The sequence below is a fragment of the Alexandromys fortis genome, unplaced genomic scaffold, assembly GCF_014885135.2.
Source record: "Alexandromys fortis isolate MF-2015 unplaced genomic scaffold, M_Fortis_MF-2015_v1.1 scaffold_32, whole genome shotgun sequence".
Lineage (NCBI taxonomy): Eukaryota > Metazoa > Chordata > Mammalia > Rodentia > Cricetidae > Alexandromys > Alexandromys fortis.
The window spans coordinates 6039820-6061452 of record NW_026067938.1 but is presented as its reverse complement, the minus strand read 5'-3'; the positions used below and the strand labels follow the sequence as shown (position 1 = coordinate 6061452).

At 44.7% G+C, this 21633-nt stretch overlaps 1 protein-coding gene across 1 annotated transcript in view; it reads right to left on the bottom strand.

The window, feature by feature from the left end:
* Positions 1-21633, bottom strand: part of Wwc2 (WW and C2 domain containing 2) — a 159192-nt gene that overhangs the window by 52198 nt on the left and 85361 nt on the right. Inside the window, exons 3-6 of the mRNA XM_050147222.1 lie at positions 17149-17352; positions 15941-16017; positions 5497-5576; positions 993-1122 (exon numbers count right to left, since the gene is read on the bottom strand). Of these exons, the coding sequence (XP_050003179.1) occupies positions 993-1122; positions 5497-5576; positions 15941-16017; positions 17149-17352 (491 nt within the window). The remainder of the gene's footprint in view (positions 1-992; positions 1123-5496; positions 5577-15940; positions 16018-17148; positions 17353-21633) is intronic.

The window sequence follows — 21633 nt, the reverse complement described above, 5'->3', positions numbered from 1 at the left end:
TCCTAAGACTACCACGCAGGAGGGCAGTCCTCTTCCATAGTACCACTGAAGGGAAGGGCTCTGCTGGTGAAAGTCGTGACTCCGCTGTGTATTCTGCACAGGTGTGTGATTCTGGAAGTGTGTGAGGGCATATTCAGCAGGTGGCCTCCCTTCTCCTGTGGGTACTAGAATCTAGCTGTGTACTGATTTGTTACACATGTATTTTGTGTATGTCTCTGTGTGTGAGCGCCACATGTGTGCAGGTGCCCATAGAGGCCAGTAAAGGGCATCCGATCTGGAGCTACAGGCGGCTGGGAATGGGACTCGGGTCCAAGTATCACTGCTGGCTCTAACACTGGACGGAGACACTAACTGAAGCCTGGCTAGAAGGTGATGAACCCCTAATTTCTTCTTTTTTTAAATTATGAGGTAGAGGGAAAGGGACGGAAGGGAGATGTCTTCAAGACAAGGACAGGGCTCTGACAGGCACAGATATTCAGACTGCTCATAACCAGCTGCAGTTCTGTGTTTCCCTGTGTGAGGATGGATCTGAGGAGCTAAGATCTGCAGGCTGGTGACTGTACAGTGAGAAACAAAGGGATCAACTAGCAGCTCTCTGGAGATAACGGTGGCTTCTCCTGGCTGGGCCAACATCCCCCAGCCCAAGAGACATATCCATTACCTACTGATGATGGTGACACACTCCCGTGGGCCCTAGGTGAGGGTCACTCGTAGGGAGAACCCTGATAATCTAGATCCCACACGAAGCTTCCACGGGTTTAGGGGTGTGCCAAGATACAAGTTCTCCCTATGGATTCCAGGCTCCATCTCCCCCGACTCTATTCAATCTAGAAGGACATCTGAGCCCTGCCTTCACAAGGGCTACAAGTTGGAAACCAACTCATTCTCCATGTGTTCCTCAGAGCCTGTAACTATCCAGGGTGGGCACAATCAGCAGGAGTAGGGAGAGCGTCCCGGGCCCGAGCGGACAGACACGGACGCCCACGACATACCTGCATCAGATCTTGCTTTTCCTTCTCTCCTGAGCTGATGGCTTTTCGGATAGACTTCAGTTCTGTCAGGATGGCTTTGGCTTCCCCAAGTTCATACCCGCTCTGGCCTCCGGACATCTTTTCATCAATTCTGTTAGGCGAGGAGGAGGTGAAGGAAAAGAAGGTTTATATAAAAAGGTAAGTGCAGAGAGGAACCGCTGGCTTCAGTCCCTTCCTCGGCAGACAACCTTGCACCTTTGCTCTCACAGGACACCGCACAGACTCAGTTCGACTTCTCCATCCGCTGCATCGTATCTTAGCCCTCCTACCCACTTTTAGGCACACACATATTCTTGGCTGCTCCTGATGCTGGCTGAGCCGGTCTTTACCACACTCAGCCTTATCTGTCAGCCAAGAAAGAAAACTGGCAGGGACCAGCCACACTGCAGCAGCAGACGCAGCAGCGGCCACTGAAGTTCCCAGGCATGAGGCCCGAGCAACACCTGGCAGAGCAGCGGCGGCATGGTGAGTCTCTAGTAAGTGCCTGACAGGTCTTATTTGTACTAGTGAGCCTCTGACGATATCTGGATTGTGCGGCTTCTTGTTTCTGTCAAACATCTAAAAAGTATTTCCTAAAGCTATGAATTGAGATCAAACTTCTTGCCTTGCTGAATGAGTTCGAATTTAGGAACAAGATGGATGGCAGCTGTGCCCCTCCGCCAGTGCGTCAGTCTGTCCTGGGTCCCCACAGATGTACATCATGATTACTGTAGGCCAGAGGACCTGGAGACTCACTGTTTGGGAAGGGCTCAACCAAATCTCCTACTTCTGTTTAAGAAGTTGTTGGATCTTCCGGTCATGATCAGCATCCTGTTCTCGTCAGTTAAGGCCCCTCCAGGGTTCCTTCTGGATACACCTTGGGTTTTGCTTACAGATAATGCCTCTGCCCCAGCAGCCTGCAGCTCTACACAGTTTCTCAGACCTGCTTTGGGACTTGCTTATCATGGGCCCTCCAGAGAAATGGCAGACATTGAATCAGAAGAAACGGACCCGGAGCTCATCTGGCTGAAGCCATTTAATAATTAATAATCTGAACCTCCAATGTGAGAGGTGCATCTGAATAAAACACGACACCGCCTCAACGCTGCCAAACAAAGTTAACTCAAACAAGTGCAGTCTGTAGATAACGCATCTCCCCGAGTACCATTTTAGTGAATATTTTATGCTACTGAACAAGCAATTAAGCGTTTAAAAGCCTAACAAAATAAGCTTGATTATAAGGTCATTTGACAATGAAGTACAGCAAGAGTCACAGAATTACACACACACACATAGACACACACACAGTTTAGTGTAGGAAGTGGGCCTTGGTGATCCCATTGTCATTTTTTCCCAATGAAGAAGGGGGGCGGGGCTGGAAAGCTTATGGAAATTTAACTCTTAAATCACATAGCACAGCTAGCACAGGGCGACTATCCTAAAGTTCAGACCCTGGCTGAGGGCTCTTATGACCACTAAGCTAGAATATTTCGTGAAAACAACATTGTGAATATTGCTTAATTTCACTTATTTCGGAAGAGATTTATCAATGCATTCTTTGGCTCCTCAAAGAATTATGCCCGCCAACTTAACACAGGTGAAGGCTCACTAACTAAAGCAAAGGTGTTTCCAGATGTTGTTTTGCATTTTCAAGCAAGGCACTTAATAAATTAAAAGCAAGCAAAGAAAAACAGGAAACAAACTGGGATTTCATAAAAAGTTTACATGACAGAAACTGTGTCAAAGTGACTTTGCAGAGCAAGACTGATTTCTTCCCACATGTGGAACCCTCAGTGTATGCAATGGTAAAACCTGTCCTTAGTTCAGAAACACGCTTTGCCACTGAAGAATTAAAACCCAGAGTCCAGCTAGACTACTGGGTTAATTTTCTGAGAGTTTTTCGTTTTGATGGAAACTTCTCAGCTACCTTACTGTATTTGGAGCCCTCCCTCAAACCTCCCGACTTTAATGTTTGTTTCCACTTCGTGTTTCCCGCCCTCTCTCACTCTTCCTCCACGTTCTCTTTCCCACGTTCCTCCCTCTTTTGACCTGACTAAAAAGATATAAAGTAGTTTAGTGTCTTATTAACCTTTCTGCTGGCTCTTGCTACACAGATCCATAGGCTTAGCCACCTTTTGCCTTTAAAATGAAGTTCCATGCTTTTATTTCTCTGTGTTTGAATGAAAAGAATCTTAATTTTTCCCTATTTTTTTTAAACTTTAAAACGTTTATTCTATATTGGAAAGAGATTTTCACTGGCGTGTCTCCTCTGAAGACTTGCTGCGGAGCGGGGTTCTCATGGGGAGCACACTTGTTTTCATGGGGGGCACACTTGCTTTTGATTTGCTAAGTGTTGCTATCATTTCCCATCTGGGGGGGGCACAGGGTATTCCCAGGGTCCTCCAAACACAAGCCACACTACTGTTAGGCCGCCGTCAAATTTGTGGGCATAAACCGAGAAACATAGAAAGATATTTATTAACCCAGCATAAAATTGTTGTGCCAAGCAAAATGAAATCAAGGACAAATCACATTATAATTCAAGATTCACTGACAGGATCCCTGTCTGTGGTGAAGAAGTAAAACGCTACAGAAAACTGTCGCAGACACAACAAATAAACAAGTCTTCCGTGGCATTAAGCACGGAGGTTTGTTTTACAGTCTGGTCTCTGGTCTACCAGCTATTGGTCGGTGTTTTAGTGGTACAGGGGCAGCAGCTGGAGGATAAGGCTTTGCTTTGTCTATACCTGAGAGCAACAGGAGAGGTCTCTGTCCTTAGATACTGTATCTTTCTGTTCTCGGCTCCTTCCCACACAGATGCCTATTGTTTTCTCATGGAATGCTACCACAGTCTTGCCCACGGAAAGGGTTTGCAGGCAAACTGCTCTGAAACAATAGCGTATTGTCACACCAACACAACACAACCCAGCAAGTTTGGCTAACCTTTAACCCTGACTTATAATTTCTTAAAATGTCTACCATACGGCTAACTATTTTGTGGCACTCTTTGTTTGATCTCCTCTTGCCGCAAAGCCCTGCTCTATGTTGACACATGGTTACTAAATAATGCACCTAGGTCATTCTAGTCTGCAGCCAGCTGAGGCTGCTGCAAGTCTAAACTGGAGACTTACCGAGCGACCACCAAATACACCTGGCATTGGAGACCTGCAGCAGATGTCTCCAGACTTCCTCAGTTATTCTAGCAGCAGGTTTGGGGAGAACTAGGGTGAGTGGACCTACAAGGATGTCAGTACCCCGATTATGTGAGGCAAGAAGGCCGAATCATAGCAACAAAGGCCTGAGATTACAGTCATGTGCCTGACTTGGTCAAGAGTAATGGGTGGGTGGGCGTCAGAAGCACAAGTCACCATTCAGGACGAAGAACAATCAGCTCATGGTAGGCCAGTGACAGTCACGAGCCTTATTTAATGGGAATAATGCCTTGAATGGCACCAGATTTTCTAAGAACAGAAGGCAGACCAGGCAACAGGAGCGGAGCTGGGTACTTCCCAGAGAGGTGGCTCCCGTGTGGGCCTGGCATTGCTAACACACTGCTGAGGAAGCTGAGAAACCTCTCCGAGCATGACACCAGCCAGGAACAGGAGCCCTAGAACACTGCCGTGCTGCTGATGGCACCTGGCCCTGCCCGAGTACAGGACACACAAAGCAGCTAAAGGCTGTTAAAGGAGAGCTTTGGTGCTTCCTGTGGTCATACAGTTATGGAAACCACAGGCTTCTTCTGCGGACCAGGGGCCGCAGGAGACAGTGTCTCGGGTAAGCCTGGCATGGTTGGGTTAGCATAAGCCCAATCATTAGAGAGCAGGGGCTTCTTTAGGCTGGAAATGGCATGGGTTCTTCCAGAACAGGCCACCTTTTGTATCTGCATTTCCATTTAACCTGGCCCATCCTAGCGCTACCCCAGTGGCCCACCTTCATTTAGAACTGGAAGGCAAAAACCAGAGGGAATGTGGCAAATGACGAAGAGTGGGTTCCTTTGCGGAGCCTGACTTGCCCTGACTCCCTTAGGGGTGTCAGGCTAGAATCCATACGGTCACTGGGACTGACAGAAATATGGACAGAATCTTAGGGAGAGCGCAGACTCTCAAGCCCAGACCTCCAGTCTAGCCCCATCAAGGCTGACATAGACCACAATCTGAGGGAAGGCCGCAGTGGGCCAGGCTCCAGGACACAAAGTTAACATTTTCACTTTGGTTTGTTTGGCTCATCTTCAATGACTAAGTTCAGCCCTTTTCAAAGTGTATGGATTTTTTTCAAGGTTTTTTTTTTTTTTTTTTTTTTTTTTTTTTTTTTTTTTTTTTTTTTTTTTTTTTTTTTTTTTTTTTAAACTTGATTGCTTTTGGCACAGCGCTTTAAGCCTTTTACTTTCTGTGTGTCTCTGAGAAATCTCCCATGGAATTGGTGTATCTGCTTTTTATTAGGGAGCTTTGAATTGCTGTAACGTCGATTTTAGTATTTTAATACTCACTGCTGCAGTGTTTCAAAGCCTTGCTCTTTGTAGAGAAGTTCTTGCTTCATCTGGGAGAGTTCTCTCTTCAGCTTTTTAACCTTCGTGAGAAAACAGTGGCCATTAGTGTTTATAAATAATTAGTAATAGCACATTATTTCAAAAGATCATACTGAGTAAGCTAAGAAAGATTTTAATACTTCTCCATCGCATAAATTCAGTGGGAGGTTTATGAGTTATATATAAATTATCAGTGGTGTACAAGCACCACTACTCACCCTCACTTACTCAACATTGTGACGAGCTGGACATCATCCCGGCCTTGACTTTGTGTGGTACAGTCAATCTGGGTCACAGTAGAGCTTGTAACCACATACAACTAACTCTGTATCCTAAATTTTTCCCTTCCTTTACTGGGCTCTGCAGGGCCAGCCATGCCCTGGCTTCTCACAGATGCCCACTGACACATGCCTCAGGGACCGACTGTGCACGCAAACACACAGGCACTCACAGCTAGCTATCCCTTTGCCCAAGGCACTGCCCAAGCCTCTCAAGGCTGACTCCTCCCTTGCGTCTTTTCAAGTTAGTCCACTGTCACCTCCCTATGTCGCTGCTCTGCGTTATTTATCTCAGAGAAGTCTGCAAGAACTAGCGCAGGAGGGCACTGCCCCTGGTGACAGCAAGCTGCAGAAAACCACAGGTATCCCCAAAGTCCACACGGGACAAAGAAAACATGTGATTAATAAATACTTGTTATTGCACTTTCCTATGATATCCCTTGTTCACAGTGACAGGACAATATGGCAGCTCAGAGAGGTAGCACGTGCCTGGTGTTCAGTGACAATCTACAGTCAGTCTTCAGAAGCGCAGGGGACACTCGTTCTCACATATTAGGCTACAGCTTTAAGTATTAAGCCTCTGTTATACCACATTTTAGTGTGTTTCTGAACTTGTATTCAGTTCATAGTGTATTCAGAAATCCCAGGGAAAAGACAAAATAAGATCAAAGAGTGGGGGGCAAAGTAGGAGGGGGACACACACAGTGGATGTGAGAGATGAGAGAGGTCGGCGGAAAGGGCAGGAGTTGTGTGAGTCGCGCATGGGTGTAAACACAGTACCCAGGTTAAAGAAGATACCCAGTATTTTCTGTCAGAGCTCAAGCTGACGTTTCACTTTGTGTCCACTCATATTTTATCAGGGGAAATAATACAAGCAATTATATTTCAAGACTCAATTTGTGCTGGGCGGTCGTGGCACACGCTTTTAATCCCAGCACTCGGGAGGCAGAGGCAGGCAGATCTCTGTGAGTTCAAGGCCAACCTGGTCTACAAGAGCCAGTTCTAGGACAGGCTCCAAAGCTACAGAGAAACCCTGTCTTGAAAAAGCCAAAAAAAAAAAAAAAAAAAAAAAAAAAAAAAAAAAAGACTCAATTTGTAACTACAAAGGGAAGTAAGAGCAATGCTATTGGGATCCAGAAGAAAGAAATGACCTGGAGGGGGGCAGGGCTGCCTGGTGGGGATGGAGGTGGCAAGAAGAGTGAAGGAGCATTCCCAGTGCATTGGAAAGACATTCACTATTAGCATGTCAAAGGAGCCACGAGTAATCAGTAACTCATTCCCTGTGTGCTTGTGTACCTGACAGCATTCTCATGCTTTTTGTTAAAAAGACAATAACCCTCTACTTAAAACAACAAATAAGTATATCAAACAGTCAATAGCAACCCAGAAGATGGACTGAAAGCTCTTACACTTGAAAAGAGAGTTGGTAAGCACTGTTATTGAGACCATGTAGAACTGCGGAATTAAACCAATCTATGTGCACTGAAAACGGGGTATCGTAGAGTCATTTGGGAGAGAGTGCAGATCAATCTAAGTGTTTCAACTATTCCGTATCTCAGGGGTATTAGCACTCCTCACATTCACCACAGAGGTGAAAATACTAAGTGTCCATCAACAAGTAATAGAAGAAATACGCTAGATACTCACAGTGAAATAGTACTCAGGCTCACAAAGTCAAAAGATTCCGCAATATGTGTTAACATGGATGGGCCGTGAGGACTTTACGTTAAATAAGAGGCCACTCAGAGAAGAATAACTAGCACACGGTTCTCCTTACGTGAAGGACTCAAATTAGTCAGACTCACGGGCGGGAATGGCTTCCAGGGGCTAGTGGGAGGGACGGGGAGCTGCTGCTCAGCGGGTACTAATTTGTCACTGGCACTGTGCAACGGGGCACCTACACCAACAACCCAGCGCTGCACACCCAATGCTGCTGGAGCTCGTGTCAAACATTCCTACCACATGTAATAAAAACCGAGACTTTAAACTCTAGAAATAATCTCTGGCCTCTGGATTTCATTGTGGGCCGGGCGGTGTGGCGCACGCCTTTAATCCCAGCACTCGGGAGGCAGAGGCAGGCGGATCTCTGTGAGTTCGAGACCAGCCTGGTCTACAAGAGCTAGTTCCAGGACAGGCTCCAAAACCACGGAGAAACCCTGTCTCGAAAAACCAAAAAAAAAAAAGATGGATTTCATTGTGTACTGGATGGCAATGACACACGGCGCTAGCCTGAGCTGTCTTTACGCTCACATCATCTAGTTGGTCTAACATTAGCTGTAAGCACAAACCTTTCTGTTTTAGGGCGTCTGGTACATTACCTGGACGATTCTTATTTCCCAAATATCAATTTGAAAAATAAAATGGATTTTATTTCTTAATTATGAAACAATTCACTCCCATTGTATTGACAAATGAGATCTGATTTCCAGCCAGCCATTCTTTCTAATTGTTCTTTGGTTTTGTGAGTATGGAGTTAAGTAAGAATCCACCCACATTTCTTCAGTAGCTATGGGAAGGTCACGTGTTTGCTTCTGTGCTCCACTCCAAGTCACCCTCAGATGCAGGGTCCCAAATGTAAAAACGTGAGCCTGGAGCCCAGCTGGAGGGCTACGCCGGCAGGGACCTGCACACCTAGCCCAGCTGGAGGGCTGCGCCGGCAGGGACCTGCACACCTAGCCCGCTCTCCACAGAGGTGACGATGGGCAGTTCTATTATCCAGGCGTGATGCCAATCACACCAGTCTTCAAGTCTCACAACAATGTGTGATATCGACATAGTTCCCGTTCTTACCATAGAGGTGAGCAGTATGGGACCTGCAGAGGAAACGGTGGGCAGTCTAGCAGAGACCAGGCTGGAGCCCGGGGGAAGTGTTAAAGCTCCCGTTAGAATTACAGCTGAGTGGCCGAAGTGGCACCTATGACCCTTTCTCCCACCTGAGAGTCATCGATCTTCCCTGGCCCAGAATGGAAAACGTGGAGAGCCCACACGCCCGGAGTCGGGGCTTCCTCTTAGCCTGAACGACCATCTAATCTTATGCACCAGTTTCCTCGGAGTCAAACCCCGAGTCTGCGGTGAGAGGCAAGAGGCCCAGGGCTTTGGCACATTCCCTGCGTTGTCTGCTGCTAAGCTAAAGCCACTGACATTTTTAAATTGACTTCACAGTTATTTCTGAAAACTGGGAAGCGCTGTGGTCAAGCACAGCGCTTCTTCCCGCTGTGCAGTCCTAGTGTGCTGCTCTCTTTCAAGAGCAGGTGACTCAAGAGGGTGACAGGAATAAGGTAAATCTGAAACCTGTAAGCCTCGGAAAGATCAGGAGACAGGCAGGTTTCCCAGGCTGCCCCCGAGGTGAACCCGGCAGCATTAAAGCTATAATGAGCAAAATGGTATTTTACTAATGAGTACCTTCCCCTTTCGCGGTCTCTCCATTGTCTTGCGAGGAGCCCCTCTATAAGACAAGAAAGGGCAACTGTCAACCCGCCCCTTCTGGAAATCTCTCTTGACTACTGCTCCTAGCCTGCGCCAAGACTGTACTGCCCAGCTCATCAACTCCAGATGGTCAGAAGACCAAAGTCATCACTTCTAAACTTAAAAACAAGGACAACGGAGCCCCAGATGCTGTCTGGACCATTCCTGAGGGCTAATTAATGGATTTTTGCCATAAGAAACGGGATGAATGAATGAAATGTTTTTTAAGCTCCAATAAAAATTTTTATTGAGAAAAAATATATTAACATCTATGAAATATACTGTCTAAAGATAAAAATAATAGAGAATAATGTAAAATTTCTCTATAAACATGTAAAATTAACCAGCAAGTTATCAGATAACCCAACAATTCCATTCCAAGCAAATATCCAGAAAAATGAAAATGTATCTGCACAAACATGCATGCACAAATAGTCACTGGCTGATGGAGGGCACACACAGTATGCTCCCCAACACTACAAAGGGCTGTTGTTCTGATGGATGCTGCCACTACCCGCAGGGACCTTTGAGACATTATGGAAGCAAAGACAACAACTAGAGCAGAGAGAATGTTACAGACGACAGTCTCAGTCAGTGCTCTATCGCTGTGAGAAAGACACCGTGACCACAGCAACTCTTACAGAGGAAGACATTCAGATTGGGGCTTGCTAACGGTCTCAGAGGCTCACTCCATTATCATCATGACGGGGGTTACAGTGGCATGAAGGAAGGCGAGGTGCTGGATCTTGCTGAAAGTTCTACATTTTGATCCATAGGCAGCAGACACACACACAGGGGTGGGGGGCATGGCATGGGCTTTTGAAACCTCAAAGGCCACCCCCATGACACACTTCCCCCAACAAGGCCACACCTCCTAATCCGTCTCAAACAGTGTCACTCCCTGGTAACTAAGCATTCAAATATGAGCCTATGGGGGCCGTTCTTACTTAAGCCACTGCAGTGACATCTGTGTGGAACGGTCACAACACACGTGTCTGGGGAGGCTGGGTAAACCAGTGGCTAGAGTGCCTGGAGAAGGGAAGTGTGTGGAATGAGTCACTGCTAATGGGGCCAGGCTTCTTTTCCTGGGGTTCATAAAGACACACACTGCATGTTCTCTCTCCTATATAGAACCAGCTTTGAATGTGTACATAGGTGTGGGGCTATTTGTCATGAAACTAGAAAGGGAACCGTGAGAGGAAAAAGGTAATAGAATATATATGATACAAAACCAGACAGATGGATCAAATGGTTCAGGGAAGGGAGAAGAAAATAAAGGAGGGAGGGAGGGAGAGAGAGAGAGAGGGAGGGAGGGATAGGCAACAGAAACAAATTATGTTTCAAAGTGCTATAACAAAATCCAATGCTTTGCTAATTAAAAATATTTAATTTAAAATAAAAAAGGAATAAAAATGTTAGGACATGTGACAGAAATATAAAAGATAATGAGACTGCTCTCCTTTTTCCAAAAAAGGAGCCTAATCTTTCCTATACAAGGTATTTTAATCTAGGTGTGGATAGGAGCAGAAGCAGGTGGATCTCTAGTCACTCAAGGCCAGCCTGGTCTACACAGTGAGGTCCAGGACAGATAGTGCTACACAGTAAGACTCTGTTTCAAGAAAAAAAAAAAAAAAAAGAAAACAAGGAAAAAGAAAGAAAGCTTTTAGTGTGCTTTTATTTATTCTCTGAGAATTTAAATAAACATACAATGTATTTCCAGTATATTCCCTCTGTAATCCCAATAAACTTTTTAATCTAAGATAATTCTCTTTAGTGTGCTTTAAATTTTCTTTTCCTGTTCTGGATGGTTGTTTGTTCAGGCTTCATAAAAACCATCTAAACCGATCATTTGCAAATGTATCTGTCTCCCGGCCGATATATATATATATATATATATATAGAGAGAGAGAGAGAGAGAGTCTAATACAAAAAGACACTATATCCTTTTCTAGAGAAGTCAACTGCATTTAATTTTGTAAAAGGCTCCAAGCACAGTAGAACAAGGGTGTTTGAGAGTCAGAGTGAAGAGGCTAGTGACTTACATGAGTGAGAAGAATCTCCAAATCGCTCAACAACACAATGTTGAGGAAGGAATTCATTTGCATATATTATTTAGCCTGCGGTACAGAGCCCTTAAAATTAGGCAAAGAGGTCAAAATCATTAGAGAAAAACAGAAATAAAATATCATTAAACCCATGAAATGATTGTCATTTCTTTTCAAGGCCCGACACTGATTTTTCGAGGGAAAAGAAGGGCACAAATGTGCTATAAAATCACCTTGAAGTTCCTAGCAGGGCATGAGGAGAACTCTTGTACTGGACAGTCTTCTCTCAACTTCTCTGTCGGGTTCCTCTTTTTCTTAGCTATATAATTCTTACTTTCATTCAAAACCACTAGGAAAGTTGTACTGTATTCTTTAGCCAAGTATCATCTATTAATAAATAAATTGGTCTAAACATTCTAAGAATAAAACATCTAATGTAAATGCTGGACTTACAAATTAGCACTGGTCATTACATCTTAGAAGTAAGGTCAGCAACATCTGAAACTCGGACGTAAGACAAAGGCTGTGTGTGTGTGTGTGTGTGTGTGTGTGTGTGTGTGTGTGTTTACGCGATGATCTAATAGGATTTCCCAGGCTGGCAGCGGTGCCCAAGCAGGCTGGCTAGAATTCATACAAATACGAAGATCTTTCATGTCAATCGTTCTTTGTAGCGATTCATAGTATATGGCATATTTTTATTTCAAGCACATTGATAGGACTTCTATTATATAGAACACTGCTTAAAGCGCGATATTTTGTGTTAATTATCTCAATAGGAGACCCCAGAGATACAGTTGTCATGAGTCCTCAGCACACTGGGCGGGGCTTTTTGGTGATACATCTATCTAAGAGGTATCACACCTTGGTAAGCTATCCCTCACCCATGTTCCTACTATGTGACCCCACTAGCTCTCCTAGATCACCAGGATGGACCAAGTAACGGTAGTCTCTCTTTTTTTTTTCTCTTTTTTGGTTTTTCTTTTTTAAATTGTTTTCATTGAATAGCTATTTATTTTTCTCTGTTCCCCTCACTTTTTCCCCTCTCCCCCTCTAACTAAGGGTAGTTTCTTTGACTTATTGATGTTCTATCTGGGGTGAATTGGCACCTGTAGATCTTCCCAGGAAAAGCCACACAGTAACTTGGTAATATTGCTCCATCAAAGCAATGAAGTAAGAAACTAGTGTTTGTTTATACCTAAAACCTGCCAGCGTGATTTAAAATGCAGGTAAGTGATGGAGTGGTGCAGTTAGTTCCTTCATCAACTACCACCTTCAGACAACAACCTATGAAAGGAGACTGTGTGACCTCAGAGACTCTATAATAATACCCATCCCTTCCCCAAGTGCTACCCAGCCAATTGCTTCTTCCCCAAGTGCTACCTGGCCAGAATTAGAAGACCTAGCGAAGCCAGCCACACCAGCCACGGTGCTCAAAGCAGGCTCCAAAATTACAACAGCAGCAGAGTCAGGGGCCTGACTGCTTCTGAAAAGCATTTTCGACTGTCCATCTATCTAACGACAGAGATAGGGCAAGAAGAAAGAATGTCTCACATCTTCACAGACACACCTTCCCAAGGTGGGCAGCTCTCTCTGGCTTACCTTGTATCACAAGGAATAGAACAGGTATATAATATATAATGCCCTTAATTAAGACCACACATCCAGGCACAACATAAGCTGTGTCAAAGCCTCACTAGGAAACTAGGATGTGTCCATATGGGGGTGTCCTGACATCCCTGATTGACAGGACCCTCTTTATGGTTATTTGTATGAGGGACCTTAGATTGTTTTTGTTTTTAACCCTGTCCCTAAGTTTCCATATTCTCGTCCTTGAATGCACAGACCACAGAGGTCTGCTGTGGCTCTGACTTGTGTCACAAAAGATGGTTATGAAAAATGGTTAATATTTCAAAGGACAGTAGTAACTGTCTGAAAAGTCACAACTAAGTAGTAGCAAAGTTTGGGCAGAGAGCTTTAACAAAAATACCTTCATTCCCACATCCTCAAAATAAGCTATCTAATAACGAGAAATAAATCACAGTAACATGCAGACATGGCACAGAGACACAGCCCAAAGCATATGAGCCTACTGCACAGCAGTCTTGAGAAATACAGACAGACTGACAGACTAGAGGGTCCATGGCACCCTGAAGACTATTTACTACAAGGTAACACAAATCGCTTTTACACACGATTTTATAAAATAAATGAAGAGAATCCAGACTTCCAGTAGATGGAATCTGAGTTTGTGCTTTGGGGATTTTGTTTCTGTTTTGTCCTGGAGCCTGAACTTAAGTTCTTGCTCTACTGCTGAGCCACATCCTCAGCCTCCACGCAAACCCACATGTGAACTTTCCTCATGCTCTTTTTCTGAGAATCACCAAGTAAACTGTAATAAACCAAGCCAGACCGGCCACCTGAAGATACTGAAGAATCACTAAGCCCACAGGACTATGCTAAAGGCCCCACGGTAACGGGAGCCCAGCAATCACCCACACATGGAGTTCTTTCCTGGGGACCCGGCTGTGCAATAAGCAGAGCAGCTGGAAGGATACACAGTCGGGTTCTGGATACAGAGAATGACGGTAGTCAAGCCCACACAGCTCAGGGGAGAGGCTGGGAGTTCGGTCTCAATGAAGCTGACGGGGTTGGCAGGGGAAAGGGGTGTCCACGAGCTCATGGGCAGCTCTGAGAGCTTTGCCCTAAGAGACGGGATAAACTGGAGATAGACCCACACTGAGAAAGGGATTGAAGACTGGATTTCGGTCATTTCCAATTCTGGGATTTAAACCATCTGCTCCCAACCCTAATGCCACAAGAAGCAAACACGAGTGCTCTGAAAAATGCAAGATCGTCCAAAGCTTAAAATTATCTTTGTGACTGCACACGTAGTATATGGTTCTTAAGAAGTAAGCATCTGTAAGGACCAAGAACTGACAAAAAAACCCAACAAAACAGCAGACTAGACCCAAGGACCCAGAAGACAGGAGAACCAGATCCCGGATTAATCAAGGAACGGAAATGAAAAGTACTAGTGTGCGTGTGTGTGTGTGTACAGTGTGTACAGTGTGTGCGGTGTGCACAGTGTGTTCGTGTACAGTGTGTACAGTATGTACAGTGTGTACAGTGTGTAGAATGTGGGCAAGGAGCTAGAAACCAAATAAATAAAACCATTGAAATCAGAAGTGGAATTGGCTGAAATAAGTGATAATGATAAAACTCTCCAGGTGTTTGAAAATGAAGCAATGTACTCTGTGATTTCTCAGAGAGGCAGGGAATGATTTGGAGCACATGATAGCAAAAATTCAAAATTCCAAACCTATGGTGTAAGCAAAAGTCATGGGTATTAAGTGACTTTGAGCCTTAATGCAAATATTTGGAAGCAAGAATGGTTAAAGCTCTGGCAATACCCACTGAAAACAGTGGTGGGTTTGTTTTGAGCCACTTGGTAGGCAAGCACTTGGCCAACTAAGCTAGCCCTACTAAAAGATGTGTTCATTCTTTGACATACCAATTCCACTATTGTATCAAAAGAAGTGTAGCCAGGTGACAGTGGCACACACCTTTAATCTCAGCACTCAGGAGGTAGAGGCAGGCATATCTCTGTGAATTTGAGGCCAGCCTGGTCTACAGAGTGAGTTCCAGAATAGCCAGGGTTGTTACACAGAGAACTCCTGTCTTGAAAAACAAACAAGCAAAAGAATGTGTACAAGTATGCACCAAAAGTCTGTAGGATGTATACATAAAGACGTTATTAATGATCAGGAGCTGGAGTAAACAGACTCACCAGTGGTAGAACAGAGAAACCTGCCTGTCAAAGACGTAGCTGTTCAGCTTTAAAAGTGACTGTGAATGAGTCCTGCAATAACGCTGGAAAAACAAATGCCACGGAACCACATACATGGGAGGCATTCTGGTTTTACAATGTTAATGAAAGCATCAGACTCAGAGTGAGCAAGGCGAGCACCGTTTCTAGCGGAGAACGCACTGAGAGTTCATGTGAGAGGGAGCGATGGAGGTGTCTGTGCTGTGGTGATAATCTGCTGCAGGACCGTGCAGTTATTACATATGATGCAGCTTGCTCATGAACAGCCCATGTGATCCCCCAATCAACGATAAACAAGATCGGTATTTAGCAGTTTGATCAAAATAACTGGAGCAATGATCAGGAAATAATCCTTTCGGAGAAGGAATGTCAGACTGACAAGGTAGTTAGTGGAAATTGCAGACACCTTTTAAATGCCAGGGCACCTGATGAAAGAGCAAAACGTCTCAGAAGACCGGGAGGGAAGGTAAATTATGAGGATGCAGGTTTCCCTTGCAAATAATAACTGCTAATAAAAAAGTCAGCAATGGAAACAAAGGATCTCCAGGCTATGACCACACACCTGAAGGTACCCAATCTCATTTGATCTCTGAAGCTAAGCAGGGTCAGGCCCGATGGGAGACAAAAGCCATCCCAGCCATCCTTCAAACAAAGGAGAAAGACCACCCAACAGGGCAGAACAGAGATGTTTCCTTCAGAGGCAAAGATGGGAGGTGATTTCTCATGATTTCTCCATGGCCTGAGTTTCTAAGCACTTGTTCAATCAAAAACCACAATGAGAACAATCTTACCCTTAGTTGCGTGGTGGAGATCTCAGCTTTTAAAATATCAGGATCATATTTAGTGCTGGATGAAGACCCTGAGAAGACTTTTTAAGAGAGGAAAAAAATCATTTATTAATTGCAATAATTGAAGCTTGGAATTTACTTATTTTAAAAGTAAGGTTTATGGGCGAGACCTGGTATTCCAAACTAGGCCCTGTATCCCTTAGATAGGAGGCTGTAGCAGAAAGATGGCAAAAGCAAGTGTTCCTGGGCCAAAGGGCAAGTTCAAGGACAGCTTACACCACTCAGGGAGTGGTCCAGCACAAACCTAGGATGTGTGAGAACTTTCCTGGTCCCTGTAACACACAGGCACACACAGGGCCAAGATGTGTGTTCTTTTGTTCAAACAGCTTTTCCTTTTCTTTTAGGAGATAGGCTCGCACACTTATTTCAAGCCTATTTTCTTTTTTGAAACAGGGTCTTACTATGTAGCCCTGGCCAGCCTCAAAGTTGTAGTGATTCTCCTGCCTCAGCCTTCCAAGTGCAAGAATTATAGGTATGAGCCACCAGGCCTGGCTCTTTAAGCCTTTGCTATATTAAAAAACAAACCAAAACAAAGCCTCGGGATACAAAAATACTGAAAGGAACTTGTTCTGGGTCCTTCAAGAGATCTGCAGTGTAGATCCTTGGGGGAAGGGGGGCTACAATGTAACAGTTCTGAGCCCATCCTAGCTGCTCCTTTAATTCAGGCCAGCTCCAGATGACTGACAGGTGAACACAGGAGAAGGAGGGGACTGAGTTGCAAGTCCCAGTTCCTCTCTAGGAGTAAACGTGACCTTTGCAAGACTCAAATTTGGGCTGCAAAGAGCGCCTGCTGCTCCTGCAGAGGACCTGAGTTCAGTTCCGAGCACCCATGTTGGGCAGCTTGCAACTCTCTGACTCTAGTTCTAGGGGATCAGATGCCTCTGGCCTCCTTTCCTTGTTCTGACAGACAAATTTACGCAAACAAAAGGCAACCCGGCAGAAGCCGATGCCTAAACGGGAAGATTTGTACCTCAAGTGGGGATGGGCGTTTCCCTGAGCAATCTGTCGGGAACCCTCATCTCTCACGGCCTGGAGGATTTTTGCTGAGGAGGGAAAGGGGCTCAGGATTTATCTCCAGAAGTGTGAGTGGCTTTTGTTCCTCTACGATCTCATTTTCAGTTCTGGAGTGTGACCGGCCACCCAGTACTCACGGCTTGTGCGAGAACTTGATTTTTCCTTGTAGGCGTCATTTAAGCGGACATACTCGTCGAGGGCCAGCGCCAGCCTCTGTTCCTTCACGTGGTACAGCTCCTTCTGCGTCCTGAGTGCATCCTGGGCCACAGAGAGGTAGTCCTTGAGCATCCTCTCCTGCTCGCCCCGCCACTGTTTTCTCGGATCTTCGATCTGTGTGGTTTCTGAAAAGACAGTAGGTGGAGTCTGTTTGCGAGACTACTCACCGAGGAACTAGCTAGTTTAAATTCCTATATCCTCTAAAGTGTCTACCAGACACTTCTTTAAAGTGTCTAAAACTTGGATATGGGGTTGTTTTCTTCTATTAACCCCAAACCACCCTTGGCCCTCCAACTGCAGTCCTCGACAGAAATGCATCCTAACTATATGCCCCTCATACAGATGGCACCCATCAATCATCCTTTTGAAAATCCTCTGGGTGCCCAATACCCAGAAAACAAGAGCTAAATTGTCATCAGCATGCAAGGCCTTGGATACTGTGAGCCAAATGGACTTTGGAAGGACCAGACTTCCACTGACTTAACACAGGCCTCCTGCCCTCTCACCCAGTGCTACCCCTGGCTCGGTCCATGGACCATCACTGTCTCTCAAATTCATTTTCATACCCACAAAAATCAAGAGAACATTGAAGTATTCATAGCCATTTTATTCAGTTATACATCTATTGAATTTATAAATATTGGAGCTTATATTTCTTTATGGGCATTTTATTTTTCTATTTTTTAATCAATAAAAATTCATTTTTATTTTATAAAAAATATCAATCACGCTGTGGTAGATGAGCAAGTTTAAAACAATTAAAAACCAAAGCCACCTTGCTCTTACTTTAAGGAGAAAGTCCGTTCATGACTGAAAAGTCTCCAAACCGATGATAACCTCTGCCAGTGAAAGATAAGGGCCCTGGGATGGCTCACCCTAGCTATTTTATTTTATAATAAATGCATCTGCCACACACTGCTGTCTTACTTGGGGTAAATGGTGGCTACAAGGCAAAGTGCAGGGTCTGTGACTCTGCAAGGACGCTAGTGCAGTTGGCTAAGAGACACTTGTGCGAAGTCACAAAATAATGCACACTTCGGCCAGAGCGCAGTATTTACTCGCTCGAGAATACCTGCCCGCAGACACTCATTAGCGGCTCTATTCACGGCACACAAAGACCACCCATTGCAGTATGTAAAATGTAGTTTATCTGTACAGAAAACACTATGCAGAAATAAAAAGAGATACAGACAATATGTATGTATGTATCAAATCCCAGGCAGCAGTTATTGCATAACCCACTTATACGAAATCCTGGTCAAAGACAAATCAAATCCAAACAGAAAAGGGATCAATGACTACCTGAGAAGTACTTGCTACAGTGGAGGCCAAATGTCCTTTCTGAGGGCACAGAAACACTCCATATCTTGGTTATTACAAAGGTTATGTGGTATATATCCGTCAAAACTCATGAACTTAAAATGGATGCAACTCATTGTATGGTACACCTGCATAGAGTCAGTCTAAGGGGTTCAGAATGTAGCTCACTGGTAGAGTGCCTAACACACACACACAATCCCTCCTCCCCCAGTAGTGCAAAAGAAAAAGCTACATTAAACAAATAAAATTTAAAGTTGATCACTTTTAAGAACTCAGATGAATGACTAGCATGTTACGGAGATGTGGGGCTAGAAAAATGGCCCAGTGGTTTAGAACACTTGTTGCATTTGCAAAGGACCTGGGTTCAATTCCCAGCACCCATATTGTAGCTCACAACCATCTGTAACTCCAGTTCTGTGGATCTGACACCCTCTTTTGACCTGGGTACCAGGCATGCACATGGTGTACACGCACAGACATATACACACGTGGTACACGTGCACAGACATATGCACACATGATTCATGTACACATACATATACACGTGTGGTGCACGTACACAGACATACACACATGCTGCACATGCACAGACATATATACCCGTGATTCATGTACACAGACATATACACATGTGCAGGGAAGGCTGGGTCCTCTTGGGGCTAAGCGAGGCCCTTGGTGACTCACAAAAGTGTCTAGTTTGGTAGGACACTGTAACCACTGTCTCACACCTACAGTCCTGGCTTCACAGTCACTGGCTTATAAAAGCCGAGCTTTCTCCAAGGCACGATTTCTGAAATACTCATTTCAAAACTATGAATATTTTAATACACAAAAGGCGAACATCTCATGTAATTATTGGGAGTAAATACGTGCTACAGCCACTGTCTCGACAGATGCCCTGAACGAGCAGACCCTCCACGTCAGAATCTTCAAGGACAAGACAATGTGGAGCAGCCATCTGGGGAATATGGCAGATACACAGAGATCACCGAAGAAGAGCCTAACGCGTCAGCCGGATATTTATGCACTGGCTGTAACGCGGCCTCTAATATCCTAATGGTGTTTAGATTAATTTCCAGTATTCACACACATAGGGTTGTACTCTGCCTCAGAGTACAGAAAGCATCACGTGACAGATAGGAATTTACGGTCCCAATGTTTGCATCAGGCTGGAGAGGGGACAGCACTGGGCTCCCTTTCTTTCTCCACCCTACCCGTTCCACCACAAGGGAGCCAGCTGCCATGGCGTGGGTGCCCAGTGACAAGCTCAGTCTGAAAGGGTGAGAAGGCCTGTGGCCAGCAGCAGAAAAGAATACTGCCAAGACCCACAGCCTGAATTTCCAGCAGTCTTCTCCAGCAGAGCCTGGGATAAGTGCAGCCTGACCCTGGCTACGAGTTAATAAAAGCTGTGGCCAGGACTGCTTCAAGATCCAAAGAAACTATACGATAACGAATATTAGTAATTTGTCACGATGAGATAAGTAACCATTAAACCAATGAAGTGAAGAGGTGCAAAGACTTGGATGTTTTTAGTTAGAAACGTAAGCAGACAGCCCTCAGGTCCAGCCAGTCATATGCGCCCTCATGTTTGGGAACGGGCACACTTAAATACATATTTGTCAATAGCTAAGAGGCAGAATCTGCTACAGCATTAACACTCAAATTAATGAATTAAAACAACACTAAAGATGAAGATAATAACTGTGTTTTGGATGAGGCTGAAGAAACACGAGAAGACTGACTGGGATTTGTTACAACAGAAGCAGGAAACATTTATATTTCCGAAATATTGCACAATTCAAACATGAACCACAAAGAGAACTCCCAAAGGCATCTTTGAAGGTTTCATAAAGCAGGGCTAGGCTCATCTCCATCTCTTATATTTGCTGAGTAGATTTGAAAAGAATATTTATTAAATGTAAACACACAAGAAGAGTGTTTTACAAATGTGGTATTTTCTTTTTTTATTAAGACCTTCTGGCCTTGGGAGACCACTATATCACAACGCAATGTAATTTGCATGCTGTCTGCTATATTAAAGAAGTAATCTATTACACACTTTAAACATTACACATCTCAAGAGAATTCACATCCCATCAGTTTCATCGACGTGGGACTCTACAGACAGGGAACACAAAAGCTTATCATGGAAGACGACATCGCACTTCAGAGAATCGCGATTCTGCCTATAATGCAGATTTCCATTCTTCCTGCTGTGCTCAGAGGAATGAATGAAATAAATATGAACAACTTTTCTCATCGGCCTTTTTATACGGTGTCTGCACAATTTTCTTGTTGCCCATTTCTTCCACGTACAATTATTAAGCACCTACTGGATTCATTAGACAGAATAAGATGCTGGAGGAAATCACAGTGCACAAATGTAGACTAGAATAACTGTCTTTAAAGAGGGATGGTTGAGAATACAGCAATTTAGAGCATTTGGGCTTCTTCTGATGGAAAGTCTGATGCCAGGGAATCCAGCTATAATTAAATAAGAGACCAAGAAATTCCAGCCATCTACCTAGCCTCAGAGCTCTTCTCCAGTAATGACAATGGCCCCGACAGTTCCTTCATTATCTCACCAAGCCCTGCGATCTCCAGCTTCTTCTTCCTCCTTCCATCCCCTACTAAACTCCACCACAGGCGCTCTCTTTCCAGCTGACACAACCAACCCTAGAGGATGAGCCGGAGCTTTCTGCAGGTGGCACAGGGACACTTCAGCAGGGAGGGACTTCCACCTGACCCCTGCTCTCAGGGCGACCTCCACCCTTCCTTCTCCTCACACCTCCTAAGCCACAGTGAGCCACAGAAGAATCTGTGCAAACCCATGCAAGGATCTTAACTACATTTTAGACCACTTGACAGAAATGCGAGGTTCTCCTGCCAAAGGGCAACCCCTTTGATATGACAGCATCAAAGCCTTTTGTAGTGAAATTTTCATATTACATGAAAGAAAGAAATTTAGAAAATGTGCCGGGTAGTGATGGCGCACGCCTTTAATCCCAGTACTCGTGAGGCAGAGGCAAGCGGATCTCTATGAGTTCAAGCCCAGCCTGATCTACAAGAGTTAGTGCCAGAACAGC